The sequence below is a fragment of the Phallusia mammillata genome, chromosome 2, assembly GCF_965637545.1.
Source record: "Phallusia mammillata chromosome 2, kaPhaMamm4.hap1.1, whole genome shotgun sequence".
NCBI classification, from domain to species: domain Eukaryota; kingdom Metazoa; phylum Chordata; class Ascidiacea; order Phlebobranchia; family Ascidiidae; genus Phallusia; species Phallusia mammillata.
Window position 1 is genome coordinate 22053880 of NC_137253.1, and position 13914 is coordinate 22067793.

Consider the following 13914-nt stretch of genomic DNA (forward strand, 5'->3'; position numbering starts at 1 on the left):
TTAAAGCCTGGACGTAATGCAACAGAAAACCATTATATCAGATTTAAAACAGTGGTTTCTAACTTTTAGTGTTAATACCCCGTTATGATTCGTTAAGTTGGCGTGCCCCTACAAATTCACAAGAGGATTTGTGCATTTTGTGGTGTAACAATTTAACTTTTGGAACATGAAAAAGGATGCATCGAACCCCCGGACGCTTTCAAGAAACCCTTTAAAGTTTACATAAATCAATAACATGCAATCGGCTCAGTTCCATACAAAACAACAGCCTCGAGCTAGATGTTGAGGGGCAATTCATTAAATCTAAAATCATTCAGACAGATCTTTAGCGGCAGTTGGTGGTAGCACATTTTAAAATTCTCATGATAAAATATACTTAAAGATACTATTCTTTCAAAAAATGCAATATTGATAAATGTGCGATTTAAACTATATTCAGCAAATACTTTTTGCTTTTGGCCAAAACCATGTAGTGTGGGATCACCAAAACAGCAAAAAACAACAATTCCGGTAACTGAAGCCGTCAAAGTAAACCAACTAATAAACTCAAAAGGTAAGTACATTAAATACAACCAAAGGATTTTTAATACTCTTTAAAACAAACCCTTCTTTTACAAAAACTTTTTTAAAACAAGTAATTGAGTACTGGGGACTTTCCCTCATTCTTTTTTTAAGGCAGGGATTTACCAAATACCGTAGCCAATTTATTTAGTATACATCTTGCATTTTCAAATAATGCATTTACTGAAGTAGTGCACCAAATAAAAACAGAGAATGTTGTCCAAACTAAGAGTTGTAGCGGTTGCGACATAACTTGTTATTATTTTTTGACTTTTGAGATAACAAAATCAAGCGAAAACTGCTAAAGTAACCAACTTTTGTTTAACAAACACAAAGTTTTTGACGAGTTTCATCATAGATAGCTAGTGGTAATCTATAGTTTATTTAGTTACCGAAGAGACAAAAAGGAGGCAACGATAAGATTCTCAATCACAGCAATATTCTATTAAATTAAAACAACAGGTGTACGTGACTTTATTGCTTTTTGTGCAACGTAGCGTAAAATAAGTCACGTGACTTTGTTGATGTTCGCAATTATGAAACTTCTTTGCTTTTGTTGTAGTTTATTTTGTTCGTGGGTAAAACTCAAGTCAAGTATTTAAAAATCGTATATAGGAATTGCCTGAACCTGGGTGGCTGGGGTGTCGGCATATGTAAGTTGAATAAAGATTAGAACGCATCTGAATACGAAGTCAAACCTTGGACCTGGCTAATGGCCATTGCCTACGTGACTACTGACTAGTCATGAGGTGCAAGTACGAACGAAGTACCTGCATTGCAAAACAGTTAACTTTGGCGTTTGACAATTCGTTGCTAAAGTTATTTGAGTTAACGAAATATAAGTTGTTTTAGTGACGTTTTAGATAAAAAATTGTTTTTGGTAGTTACAGAATTTGTTGTTACCCTGGTTTTTATAATAGTATTTTGTCTGCAAATAAAATATGAAGTCTTTTCTTTCCTTGGGTCAAAAAATGTTGATGAAACTTTCTGCCATACGTAATTCTGCTTCAATGTATGTTTCGGATTGTGTAATGCTATAGTTAAGCTGTAGAAACTTTTATAATTGCTATTTTAAACTATTTTAGCTTGCAACAAATCAGGTATGCTCATGTGACCAAGTTGGGCAATCAAGCTAAGGGACTGCTGTTTCGACAGGTAACTGGGAGCATTGTAATATAGCATATTTAACATTATAAAATCTTGTGTTCAACACTTTTTTCTAGTTGTTCCATGATGCATCTTACACATACACATACTTTCTTGGCTGTGCAAAAACCCGCAAAGCTGTGGTCATAGATCCTGTCTTAGAAATGGTATGTCAGCATTAAAATTTCTGGTTGATTCCATTCTAAACATATGATCATATAGTAAGAAAAACTTTTTTTCAGGTGGACAGGGATATTAAGTTTATAGAAGAAATGAATCTGAAACTAGTTTATGGATGTAAGTTGTGCTTTATTTATAACATTTTATCAAAATAGAGTTTTGGAAATACTTTGCAGTAAACACCCATGTCCATGCTGATCATGTAACTGGAACAGGAAAATTAAAACAAAGAATTCCTGGGTTTCAATCAGTGTTATCGAAAGCATCTGGTGGAAAAGCTGATATGTTAATTGAGGATGGTGAAGTCATTCAGTTTGGTGAACAGGTGCATAAAAATTATATTTTGATGTGTATAGGTATTTGCAAATAAAAATTAGATACTTTTAACTCCTGAGAAAGATATTATTCAGTGGAAGTTGTCTTGATAACTGAAATAAACACAATTAAAAAATGTTCAATTTGGTCTGTTTAAAGTTCTTTCAGGTGATACAAAAGTGCCATGGTATTGCTACTTTATTCACTGTGCAACCTTTTGGTATTAGTTTGCACAAGTGGCTGATTTACTGAAACCACCATAGCCTTTTTGGATTAAAGGACATAATTTTGACAGTCAGCTAATTTCAGTTTGTTTAATTTGGCACCAGCTAGGTTATTGTTTGCATTAGTTCATTCACTTTATGTCTATGACATTTTTTCTCAACCAGCGGTTCATAAAGAAACAAATTAGTCATAAATCCTAAAAAGAATATGTTCAGCAAAATGTTCGATTAAAATAAGTCAAAAAATACTGTGTGTTTGTTTCATGACAAGCTTGAATTGCTTTAGTATGTTTATTGGTTTTTGTAGTCAATTCACTGTTCTGCAACCCCTGGACACACAAATGGCTGCATGACTTACATTCTACCAGATCATTCAATGGCCTTCACTGGCGATGCACTTCTTATTCGAGCATGTGGAAGAACTGATTTTCAACAAGGCATGGTTACATTGTTGTAAAATTGTTTCAAACCAATGTAAAAAGTACCATGTACAGATGATGTGCAATGTGCTCACGTTGTTAAGACTCTATATTGTGTAAGCTGCATCCCAATATGTTTAGTTAATGTTGTACTTCCTTCCATTTTAGGAAATGCAGGGCAGCTGTACGATTCAGTGTACAAACGAATTTTTTCTTTGCCTGATCATTACTTCCTCTATCCAGGCCATGACTACATGGGTAAGCATAAAAGCTGATGTTTGCTAAGGTCGGAACATTTTCTGGAGTGTACTTTAGTGGTTAACAGAAAACATAAATTTGCACAGTCAGGTATTTGACTGGCTGGCAAAGAAGGTTTAATAAATTTGAGTTCACAAATGTGTGCTTCCCTACTTGATTTTTCTTACTTTTACACAAATTGCATATTCATGGAAACTTTGTGTAGATTTGTTTGATTAAATCCCCAAGTTGCTGCTGTGGATTCTATGCACAGAGGACCACCTTTACAAAAGAAGTGTGTTTCTACTTTTTTCTGTTTTACAGGCTTTTCTGTGACGACAGTAGCCGAAGAGAAAGTTCTTAATCCTCGTCTCACACTGAGCAGAGATGAATTTATCAACTTCATGAAAGAGCTGAACCTGAAGTATCCAAAACTTATTGGTATAATCTAAAATACAAGTGTATTTGGTGTGTGTTTGTATGTTTATGCTTAAAGAAGTTCTTTTACAACGTTTTTTGCAGTATTGAAACCGACCAAACATGTCCAGTAAAAAATATGCATATATAAACAATGCATTCTAAAAACAGCAAATCAGCAAAAGTAGTGTTTGCCGGTCTCAAACATGGCCTTTGGCTTAGTTGCTTTATGTTTGCTCGTTGAGTGTACCTGTGGTCTACCCAGAGCACCTATAACACTAGATTCTTTGTCAAGTGTAGGGTGAATAAACCAATAAACGAATGGGTGTGTCATTTGTTGTGCAGCAATTCAGCAACTTGAAAATTAATCTACATTCACTACCTGTTGCTTTATTTATTTATTTTTTGAAAAAAATGTTTTGTTTCTTATCAGACATCGCTGTACCAACGAATCTCAAATGTGGTGAGATCAGCAAAGAGGCTCTACAAGGATCTGCGGAACTGCTCAGCAAAAAATGATCCAAAACCAAGCAATTTTTTTACTTTCTTTTATTTTTTTTCTCCATGCAACGTTCGTCAATGAGTTCATCATTTTAAGCTTACAAACGTTTTAATGAGTTTGTCAAATTTTGGAAAAAGTTCATTATTGATGTATTTTTTACGCTATTGTGCTTAAGCTTTCGCCTTAAGGTTAAGAGATTTATATGAGATGAAATGATCGCATGGTTTTGCTGAGAAATCTCCGCTTTCGGTTTTATTAATGATATTGTAATTTCAACATATTTCAAATTAACCAAATAGTTGTTTTTACGCCAAATAATACTATTCTTTTTGCATCTTTTTAACACCCTAAACAGTCTTAATTCGGTTTTGCTAGTAAAACTAGACGAATATATTTAATGAAGGTTATTTTGTAACGCTCATTGTATCATATCCAATACGTACATCATCCGTACGTAATGCGGACGTAAGCGTTTTGTGACGTATTTAGAATGGCATTTTCGCTCGACATTGAAGTTTTGCGCATGCCAAACGTCACGTACAACACAATGACGTTGCGGAAACAGAAGAGCATACGAAATCAACCGTGACTAAACGCATTTTATGTTCATTCTTCCAAACATGTGTAACACAATTTTCATTGGATCATTTTTATGATTCACCGGATTTCAATCAACAAAAAATATTTCCGCATGTTATTTGTACCGAGGCAAAAAGATTCTTGCTTAAGGCTATTGTGGCACATGAATAGACAATAGAAACTTGTGCGTGTTGATTAAGTAGTTTTTAAATAATCACATGCTTGCGCTTTTGTTACCTCTTGTTTGCTTTTGATTGGTGTCGTTCGAATGAGCTTTATGTCATTTGTAGTGCTTTCGCATCGCTTTTCGCATCTTTTCCTGTCTTCACAAGTTGCGTAATGACAATGCCTTCACCGTGTGTCGATGGTATGATTTTGCACGGAAAGTTCGCAAATCGAAACTTTTTAGCCATTAAACGTCTCAGTGCTCATATGATGTATTTACAACACAAATACTGTAATGTAATGCGCAAAATACGACGACAGTAACAACGTTTGCCATGGAACATATTTGCCAATAGCCATTATGCAGAAAAATTGCAAATCATTAGGTTTTCGCGTATGCTTTGTTTAGCCTGGATGTACAAATCTCATTGTTTATTTACAATACACTGCAATGATGTTAGCTACAGCAAAACAACCCCAAAATTAACTTGATATGAGCTCTTCAATAATGATTCTTGACGCTGAATTCCATCCAGTCTTTACTTCACCCCGTGCGTACGAGTCAGAACAATCTCCCACCCAATATGCCAAGTCATGCACACCTGTGCTTAATCCACGACAGATACCCACAACTAAAACCATAGTTTTACATAGTTATACTACGTTGCACTGATACTCAAATTCTAATCGCTTACCGGACATGCTTCTGTGTACGGTGTAGTTGTGATCGACATAGACAAGGCCGTCGATTGGCTGTGGATTAAAGCACTCGGCCCCATCGAAAGTAAAATACCTGAAATTCATTAATGAAAAATATCAAAATTTATGAGCATTTATTTAGTTTGCACAAAATATTCCCGATATTAAACAACACATCTATACTTAATCCAACCATTATACTGCATAGAAATGATTGCAAAGAAACAGAACATACCATCGGGCGCAGCAACTGGAATTTGCCGGGAAACATCTGACTCTGGTAACTCCGTGCCACTCCACTTTCACAGATGTGGACATTTCATGCTGCATTCATAACAAAACGTTTATTTGGAGGCTATCAATGACACATGTTAGTCCCCTTACCTTTTCAAACGAACAGGATTGGACCTCCCCTGCACTGATTTGAAGGTTAAAATTGTTCCAGACGCACTGTCGCACTTGTCTTCGACGATAGACATTCTTAAGTCAATACACTTGCATGGGGCAATGTATAGTTGCACAATCCATAACAAGTACAGAAAGACTTATTTTACAATTTACACAAAGACGACTAATACAAGACAAAATGTGTTTATATGGCTCCATAAAGTGGCCTACAATACCTCCTCATTGCAGTCGCATCTTCCTGGAGCACCTCTTTCTCCGGGTTGCCCGGGTATGCCTGGATATCCAGGAACTCCAGGTGTTCCGGCGGCACCTTGGACAATTGTAAAACCCTTGCACTTGTCGGGTCCAATATGTCCAGCGTCTGTTGCATTTTCTAGATGTGGCTGTAAGGTGGAAGATTTTCTTGTTTAATCAGCAAGAGTAGTTTTAAAAGTTTGCCTCTTACCTGTCGTTCTATTATCCTTGTTCGCGGATTTTCTTCTCTAGTGCTGCGAGAACGACCGCGAGGTGCACGACCAAGCGCACAATACCCATTCAAAAGAAAAAGTAATGCAATACACAGACCAACATGTACGCTGGAGGCCATTTTAAAGTTGCAAATAATAAAAAAATCTTTGTAGCCTACTCTTCTAATGACAAAAACAGAGAGGAAATCGAGAATATGTTATAGCCTATCTTTCACAGAAATCCCACTTACTTACATTACCTACAACATTTGCACTGCGCCAAACGAATTGTTTTTTAGCTTTTTCGCAATTTTGCACGAGCCTCGATCAATTCTCGTTTAATGAGTTTGTTGATTATCCTGTCCAGGTGCAATTTGCAGATGGTGTAAGTGCCGAACTAGATTTAATCGTTATTTGTGCTGCATTTATTTGCAGCCTTATGTTCCCTACTTCAATTGCAGTTCGAAATTGTATCATTTTGTAGAATAGGTAATTTTATCCCTTAAAAATCAATTTGATCGTGGTTTTGCTCACAATTAAAGCTTTGATGCAGTACAAAAACGCACCGTTCTTCACACACACATAAAGCAAACACAAGACGTAATGTACACAACAACAATGTTAAAATGTATCCGACAGATTTAAAAATACATGTAAAATCGTTGTAAAATTAGTGTAGAAAAACGTAAACGAATATAAATTTCTTCATTGCAATCACAATTTCAATAACTGCTGTCATCAGTGCAAAAAAGCGTGTCGAGGTGTTCAAAGCATTTTAAACCAAAAAATGGCGCGTCATGTTTCTACGAAAGATAATAATTGAAAAATGCAAAACCAATTCCCAATGCAAACCATCCGAGCAAATTTAAATCTGCGCAAACGTATTTTATCTAGAGTGCATTCAACTTCTTTGCGAGCTGCTCTTGTAAATTCAATGAATATTTTCCAAATAGCCTTTTGAACTGTGGATCGAATGGGCTCGCAGTGTAAGCCTTGGCCGGGTGTTTCACCGCCATTCGTTCAATTTCAAAGTTTCCTTCGGTAATTTGTTTGTTAGTAATACCCGGAACGTTTACGTACCTGCAAATGTTTAAAGGATTTAACATAGTTTGGAAAAAAAACATACTACAAGGATATCGTCAATGGCGTTTACCCGTATCCAAGGTTTGTATCCAAAGCGTAAGCAAAATCAGCATGACGCAGGAAGCCAACAACTTCGTCATTGAACCAAATCGCTTCATGGCCAGTTATAGGAACATCCCTAAAGTAAATATTCATCACACATTGCAGCTCAGTACTTGATAACAGCGGACAGTGAAAGTTACAGACGCCTTTATGAAATTTTAAAGAGTTTTCGTTTGTAAATTGAAAGAAAAAAACAAAAAAACAGTTCGTCGCCTTATTAATTATCAATCAAGTAATGTCTGGATTTAGGATTAAGCTCAGCCTTTTCTAATTCATTTTAAAATGTTTTGTTTTTCTCACGTGTCAATAGTGAAACAAACAAGCTTTTTGGGTAGTGGTTTCTTCTGGAGTTCGGCCAGGGCTTTGCTACCAATGTAATCGGTTGAATTTTCGCAGAATCGTAGCAAACCCGCTTCACCTGGTGTGTCGCCAGCGTGAATGCTATGTGACCAATGATGGAAACCTGAAAAGAATTGCATTTTACAATGGTTAACATGCATCATGTTAAATGTATAACGTAAAGATTTTGTCATGTCCTTGCAACGTACAACTTAATAAAAATACCCGTTTCTGAGCTTAACGATTCCATTGCACGGTATCCGGCCACGCATGCGTTGTGTTTGTCTGCTTGCTCAATGATAGCGTCATGGATGCATTTTACGTCATCGCTATGGCAATGAACTTCGAATCCAAGTTCCCCGACGAAGGATAATCTTGAACAACATACATCAGCTCCTTGCAATGTGGAAAAGTACCTGTTTTTCAAGTATATATACTAACCTGCCAAGCATCACATTACGACCAGCAATTTCACTGTTACCCCAATGTGCATATTCGAGCCTATTCAGGATATTACTGTCTTGGACGATCGGCGTAAGGATGTCGCGACTAAACAAAATAGAAAAAAAAGTACATAAACTGCCCGTCTTTGGATTTGACAAGATTCCTACTAAAAGCCATTTGTGCCAGTTGGTCCGCGTCTGGCCCCGTTAAGAATATTTTTGCCATGTAAGAAGAATCCAGAAGAATAGCTGAAGTTCTGCAAGTCAAACATTCCTTTCCAACCTACGATATTTAGAAACACTGATGAGCAGAGCTGATTTCATGAATTAATATCGCAAAATAGGTAAGCATGTTTTGTTTTATACCCGAAAATAGAACAAAACATGCTTACCGATACGAAAGCTTCGGTGAAGCAAACAATATTTCACAATTTAATTATAGTTTGGTTAACAATACGCCTGCGAGGGGTTAGTGCAGCGGCCTTGTGCTTACAAGATTGTGATTGCTAACCCCGTCTCGACGACTTGTTCTTCTGTTAGCATTCCTTCATCGAAATGAATGACACATTCTTAAATCGAACACACCAAATAAAATATGGGAGACTTATTGTGAGTGTATTTTAAGTATATTATTTCCGCAGTACCCGTATAGCGAGGACAAAACTAACAATTAAAAACTTACAATTTTGTGGGAGTCAGGAAATTCAAATGTGCAATCGTTCATTATAGCATCACAATACGGGTACGGATAGTGTTTCTTGTTGTCATAGGCTCCATAAAAATCGTAGTCAAGGACCTTCAGGTTACGATTGGGTTCATTTTGACCGTCTTTTAAGTAATAAGCTGGACGTTCAAATCCATATCGGATGCCAAAGAGTGCTCCAAGATCTGAGTCAGTCTACGTAAAAATATGGAAACAATATGAACAAAACGCGAAAACTAAAAAAAAAATATTTACGTTCAATAGGAAAAGCTACCTGATGAAGTTTAGTTTTCCGTTGGTTTCGTCCCCCAAGGCTGTGATCTCTAGCGTAAACCAAACTGTAACGCTTGGCAAACCTCTCATGACACGTCTCTGTTAGCCATTTGTTATAATTCGTAAAGGAAGTCGGGTATCGTCTGAACATACATGGTGGAATAAATGTTGTGCCCAGGTTCTTGCCTCATTTTAAATTTTACCTGATGTCGCAGTTAAAGAGATTAATTTCAGGTCTTCCGTGCGCCACCCAGTGGGCTAATTGCCTTCCCGCTCCCCCTCCTAACATCATTCCTCCACTGTTGTATCCGCTACCCACAAAGAATCCTCGCACTTCAGGCGACTCACCCATGTTTGGTTTTCCATCCGGTGTGAATGATTCTGCACGAAAGTCAAACATTCGATCACGCATCCTTGAAATGATTGGAGTATACCGGACATTTCAAACACAAATTTGATCAGTTTCAGAATCGACAGGTAAATTAATTTTTGTGGTCTTCACAAAAAAGTTGTCTTTCCCAGCAATTACATGACCCCCAGACATAGTTAGAAGTGAGGCTGAAATTACAGCCCAATACCAAGCTCGAAACCCGATCCGAACATTTTTGTTATAAAGCCCCAATTCAGCCTTGAGAAGGTATTTTTAACGGGTTTGAATGGCGAAACATATAAAGTAGCCAATTGCGAAGTCAGGCCTAAATCAAACCTACTTTATATCAACTTAATGTAAAAAACTACGATCCGATATACCTGGCCCGCAAACCGTCGATCTTATCCCAACGTTTCCAACAGCTGGTATTCGATTTACTGCGGCATCGAAGTGCTGTGCAAATATATCCCAGTCGACATCATAAAGGCCAAATGCAAAATCAGCTGGAAGCTTAAAAGGTAAAGAGGTTTTTAGAAAGTGAAAAATTTAGATGTGTTTTTCACATCAAAAAGTTAAAAGTAAACGTGCTTAAATTATTCTACCCACGTCTTTTACGAGGTGAGGATTCATTTCATATCCGCCAAATTGCAGAGCATCACCTTGTGGTTTAATATACACGGTACCGTGATCCTTTATAATCGGTGTGTTTAAAATTCCCTTTATGCCTTGGGTCACAATGTAAGCATGTTGAAAAGTTAACTGCGGAATTCGAACTCCGGCCATCTGCATAAAATCAAAATAGAACATAAATATGTCGTTTTTATGCGACGCTTGTTTCGCACCTTTTTATTATTCCTTTATGCGACTAAAGTGTATGTAAACGGGTGTAACTGATGTGGCCGTCATATCACTGATGATGGCATGAGCATTTGCCGAAACGTTTGAACAATAAAGCATGTCGCCTTTTACGTCTATTTGGGCCGTTATTTTCACCATTAAACTTATGAACAGATCCGTATATAGTGTTCCAAAGAAAATAAATAGCACCAAACTATGTCATGAAAAGCAAACACACCATGTTTACCTACCTTTCCGATGTAGGGCGACCAGGCGCCGGCGCAGTTTACAACATTGTTTGTCTTGATGGTTCCCTTGCTTGTTTCCACACCGACAACTCTTTCAAGACCAAGATGGTCTTCGGCTTTTAAGATACCATTTACGCTGCAATTTTCAAATACCTGTGGACAATAACCGATTGTTTTCCACGCCCCATATGAAGTTTAAATTTGTACATTTGTAATTTACACTACTGTTGAACCAGAAATCACAAATACTGCAGAATACTACCTAAACTACCCAGAAGTTTTGACATTATTTTTACCATGGCGCCACGATGCTGAGCTGCTTTAACATACGCCATGCAATATGTTGCGGGATCTATAGTTCCATCACCTGGCGAATACACAGCTCCGTATACATCATCGACATTCAACAGTGGATGGATTACCTTTGCCTCTGACGGCGTTATTTCTTGTATTTCGACTCCAAGCCCTTTAGCAAACTTGGAAGACGGTTATAAAAAGTTATTAGAAAATTGTATGTGACCAGCTGCTTACTGATGTCTGAAGCGTAATATCTTTGTATTCTTCCTTAGACTTTGCTGTTAAAATTGTGCCAGTACGTTGCCATCCGGCACTATCGCCATTTTCCTCAGGTAGTACCTTGCTTATTAAATCTCGTGTTTGCAGTTGTAACAGTGTTTCTGATTCGCTGCCACGAAAACTCCACAAAATTCCTACAATATACAATTTACGACATAAGAAAAGGTGATCCAAGCATTTTAGGGGCCAGGTTGCAGCAGTTGTTTGTGTGGCCCTGGAGAGGATAAAATGTGCTGGAACGAGATTTTTCTGACACCCCATTAAACACTAATCGTCTAAATAAGCCGCAGTTTGCATCAAAAACAGAGACCAAAATGCTATACTTTCAAACTTTCAAACTGGACAGGTAAATCATAAAATTCCGTATAGCTGTTATGTACCATGCTCATATATTTTTGGTCTATTTGCAAACTGCTTTATGGCTCACAAATTCAAAATAAACCTTATTCGTGTGCGTTGATGTCATATGATGCTTTTGCTTTATTGTTGCGTTTCTCCTTACCAGCCCATTGTAAATGTTTGTGTTTAACTAACCTACAAATAGAGCTTGTTCAGTAGTTTACCTGCTGTATGCCAGGTTGTTCCAGAAGTAATTTTGTGTTTTTCAACAAGTACAACTGAACCACCACTTTGCTTTGCAAGGTGGTAAGCAGTACTGCATCCGACACTTCCACCACCGATTACAACCACATCAGCTTCAGTTGGAAATTTGGCCCGGTCTAAAGTGTTGTCACTCTTGCTTTTGTGAATTGATGATTCATATGGCACATCCTTAACATCTTGTGATTTGTAACGAGTGGAATGAAGATAAGTTCTTGTACACCTCAAAGTGGCCAATTTATTCAAATCTCGCATTCTGGTAGTAATTGACATGTTTTGAAATCACTATGTACTACTAACACAAGACTAGCTAAAAGTGGTGAAAAATGGCAATGTAAATACAGAATTTGTTAGTTACAATTAAATATTGTTTAGCAAATCTGAACTTGTAACACAACAAATCTAAAATTATCTATAACATGTAACAATTTACTTTCTTCATTCTCTGTAAATATAGTGTAAATATAGCTTTTCTTGCATGTTTATGTTCATAATATGTACTCAAATGAAGTTTACTCATGAGTTATTACAGCTTGCATTTTGGCTGCCTACACAGCTTGAACTCCATGCAGTCCTAAAAAAACAAAACTTTAAAAACATTAGTTATGAGTTAAAACCCAGATACTTATATTACACTTAAGTTAACATTTTCCTGTCAAAATAACCGTTGGTTAAATAGCAATGTATTAAGTTGAAAGCTCTATTTTATAACACGTTTCTCCCAAAAGAAATCATAACCCAGTCAAAAGAACTTCTTACCGGTTTGTTGGCAATTATTCACCATTATCCACAGTAGGGTTCCTTCTCGATAAATTCTCGAGAAGTCTCGAAAAAAATCGAGTCTCGATTCTCGAGAAATTATGTCACGTACACAGAAAGTGCATGCGACACCTCTTATAACGTGTATTTTTCGTCGAGAAACGAAGAAGTCGGGAAATAGAGGAACCCTGATCCACAGTCATTTCAAACCAGCAGTTTCGCGGGAATTACCCAAAATGGATACTTAAAATGGAACAATAACATCCGACCGGGATGACTAAGCATGTATTTACTTTGCCTGTTTGCTTCAAAAACAAAATATTAGCTTGGTATTGAAAAATGAAAAAAAACTGAAAAATGGGTATTAGTAGTATTTTTACCCGTTTCTTGTATAGCCTATACATAATAGCATGTTTTTTCAAAACTTTTGTGTGTGTACATAAATGTAATATTTCGTGTACGGTATGCCGTTTGCAACCAGTTCATACTGTCTTCAGGCATAAACTTTGAACTATATAGGTTGGCTATAGCCTATGTTGACTTGGTAATTTCTAACGAAAAAAACTATTTTTGCTCTTAATGCAACACGGTGCAATGCAAGTGATCGATAGCAATATATTTAACGACAAATCGAAATTTATTTGTATCAATTGAGTTCCAACGACATTTTTTTCGTGTCCTGTTTTGGTTATTATAAGCATAGATCAGGGCTGCACAACTTTTTTGCTACGGCGGCCGCATTACAGATCCCTATGTTACCGATGTTACCGAAGCCAGCTTGTTTTTGTTTTAAAATTAATGATGTAAAGAAATTGGTTTATATCATTTATATATAGGATGGCGCCTAAAAAGCCCAGTTTAATTCCTAACTTGATACACAGATCGAGCTGAACGGCCTGCATATTATCAGTCTTGTTAATGACATCATAATTTATACTGTGACGTTAGTGAAACCTGTTTTTTTGGATTGTTTGCGCATAATAGGTGTACAAAAGTCTGACACAAATGGTTATTGGGCTGGTAAAACTCTTTCCAGTCCCACAAAATCTGTTTAGAGCAGTTTGAAAATCAAAGTATTTAGCAAAAAAGTTTTATTTATATCGCGGCCGCCAGTACATATATTTTCATATACATGTACACGGCCACACAAACTCGTCTTGGCGGCCACAGGTTGTGCAACCCTGCACTAAGTTAAAAAAGCCCTAGAAAATCGGATAAAAGTATTTTTTTCGAATTTTTGTTCCCATTCAAGTTGCTATTATTTATGCCAATATCTGTGCAAA

The 13914-nt window shown here is 36.8% G+C and overlaps 4 protein-coding genes across 5 annotated transcripts; 1 reads left to right on the forward strand and 3 right to left on the reverse strand.

Moving 5' to 3' along the window:
* Positions 1-1233: 1233 nt before the first annotated feature.
* On the forward strand, positions 1234-5013 carry LOC145215142 (persulfide dioxygenase ETHE1, mitochondrial-like). Of its 2 annotated transcripts, none has more exons than XM_080083799.1 (9): positions 1234-1316; positions 1647-1716; positions 1785-1874; positions 1950-2004; positions 2064-2212; positions 2734-2863; positions 3014-3103; positions 3407-3523; positions 3933-5013. In XM_080083799.1, exons 1-9 carry the CDS (start codon positions 1306-1308, stop codon positions 4016-4018), a joined length of 798 nt encoding a protein of 265 aa, XP_079939925.1. In that variant the 5' UTR covers positions 1234-1305; the 3' UTR covers positions 4019-5013. The 2 variants fall into 2 exon arrangements, with proteins under 2 accessions (XP_079939925.1, XP_079939924.1); XM_080083798.1 differs by lacking the exon at positions 1234-1316 and adding an exon at positions 1333-1573.
* A 39-nt stretch (positions 5014-5052) lies between these two features.
* On the reverse strand, positions 5053-7185 carry LOC145215143 (collagen triple helix repeat-containing protein 1-like). The gene is made up of 6 exons (XM_080083800.1): positions 6298-7185; positions 6068-6235; positions 5829-5924; positions 5680-5768; positions 5441-5538; positions 5053-5377 (listed from the first exon to the last, which is right to left on the reverse strand). The coding sequence occupies exons 1-6, from the start codon at positions 6436-6438 to the stop codon at positions 5229-5231; spliced, it is 741 nt and encodes a 246-aa protein (XP_079939926.1). The 5' UTR covers positions 6439-7185; the 3' UTR covers positions 5053-5228.
* Positions 7186-7188: 3 nt separating this feature from the next.
* LOC145213150 (sarcosine dehydrogenase, mitochondrial-like) lies at positions 7189-8274 on the reverse strand. Its single transcript, XM_080081385.1, has 5 exons — positions 8264-8274; positions 8048-8196; positions 7784-7946; positions 7452-7559; positions 7189-7378 (listed from the first exon to the last, which is right to left on the reverse strand). The coding sequence occupies exons 1-5, from the start codon at positions 8272-8274 to the stop codon at positions 7189-7191; spliced, it is 621 nt and encodes a 206-aa protein (XP_079937511.1).
* On the reverse strand, positions 8270-12806 carry LOC145215141 (sarcosine dehydrogenase, mitochondrial-like). The gene is made up of 11 exons (XM_080083797.1): positions 11836-12806; positions 11228-11406; positions 10993-11172; positions 10700-10849; positions 10218-10394; positions 9992-10121; positions 9445-9622; positions 9243-9384; positions 8948-9163; positions 8434-8548; positions 8270-8371 (listed from the first exon to the last, which is right to left on the reverse strand). The coding sequence occupies exons 1-11, from the start codon at positions 12143-12145 to the stop codon at positions 8328-8330; spliced, it is 1821 nt and encodes a 606-aa protein (XP_079939923.1). The 5' UTR covers positions 12146-12806; the 3' UTR covers positions 8270-8327.
* Between the last annotated feature and the right edge of the window lie 1108 nt (positions 12807-13914).

Excerpts from the sequence above, each read along its gene's own strand:
- LOC145215142 (XM_080083798.1), top strand. The coding sequence starts at position 1,503 with ATGAAGTCTTTTCTTTCCTTGGGTCAAAAAATGTTGATGAAACTTTCT. Across the intron at positions 1,574-1,646 it reads ATACGTAATTCTGCTTCAAT|CTTGCAACAAATCAGGTATG; the intron begins GTATGTTTCGGA and ends AAACTATTTTAG. Across the intron at positions 1,875-1,949 it reads TAGATCCTGTCTTAGAAATG|GTGGACAGGGATATTAAGTT; the intron begins GTATGTCAGCAT and ends ACTTTTTTTCAG.
- LOC145215143 (XM_080083800.1), bottom strand. The coding sequence starts at position 6,438 with ATGGCCTCCAGCGTACATGTTGGTCTGTGTATTGCATTACTTTTTCTT. Across the intron at positions 6,236-6,297 it reads CAAGGATAATAGAACGACAG|CCACATCTAGAAAATGCAAC; the intron begins GTAAGAGGCAAA and ends TCCACCTTACAG. Across the intron at positions 5,925-6,067 it reads GATGCGACTGCAATGAGGAG|AATGTCTATCGTCGAAGACA; the intron begins GTATTGTAGGCC and ends TATTGACTTAAG.
- LOC145213150 (XM_080081385.1), bottom strand. Across the intron at positions 7,947-8,047 it reads ATCGTTAAGCTCAGAAACGG|GTTTCCATCATTGGTCACAT; the intron begins GTATTTTTATTA and ends AATTCTTTTCAG. Across the intron at positions 7,379-7,451 it reads GATACAAACCTTGGATACGG|GTACGTAAACGTTCCGGGTA; the intron begins GTAAACGCCATT and ends AAACATTTGCAG.
- LOC145215141 (XM_080083797.1), bottom strand. The coding sequence starts at position 12,145 with ATGTCAATTACTACCAGAATGCGAGATTTGAATAAATTGGCCACTTTG. Across the intron at positions 10,395-10,699 it reads GGTCGCCCTACATCGGAAAG|ATGGCCGGAGTTCGAATTCC; the intron begins GTAGGTAAACAT and ends GATTTTATGCAG. Across the intron at positions 8,372-8,433 it reads ACTGGCACAAATGGCTTTTA|TCGCGACATCCTTACGCCGA; the intron begins GTAGGAATCTTG and ends TATTTTGTTTAG.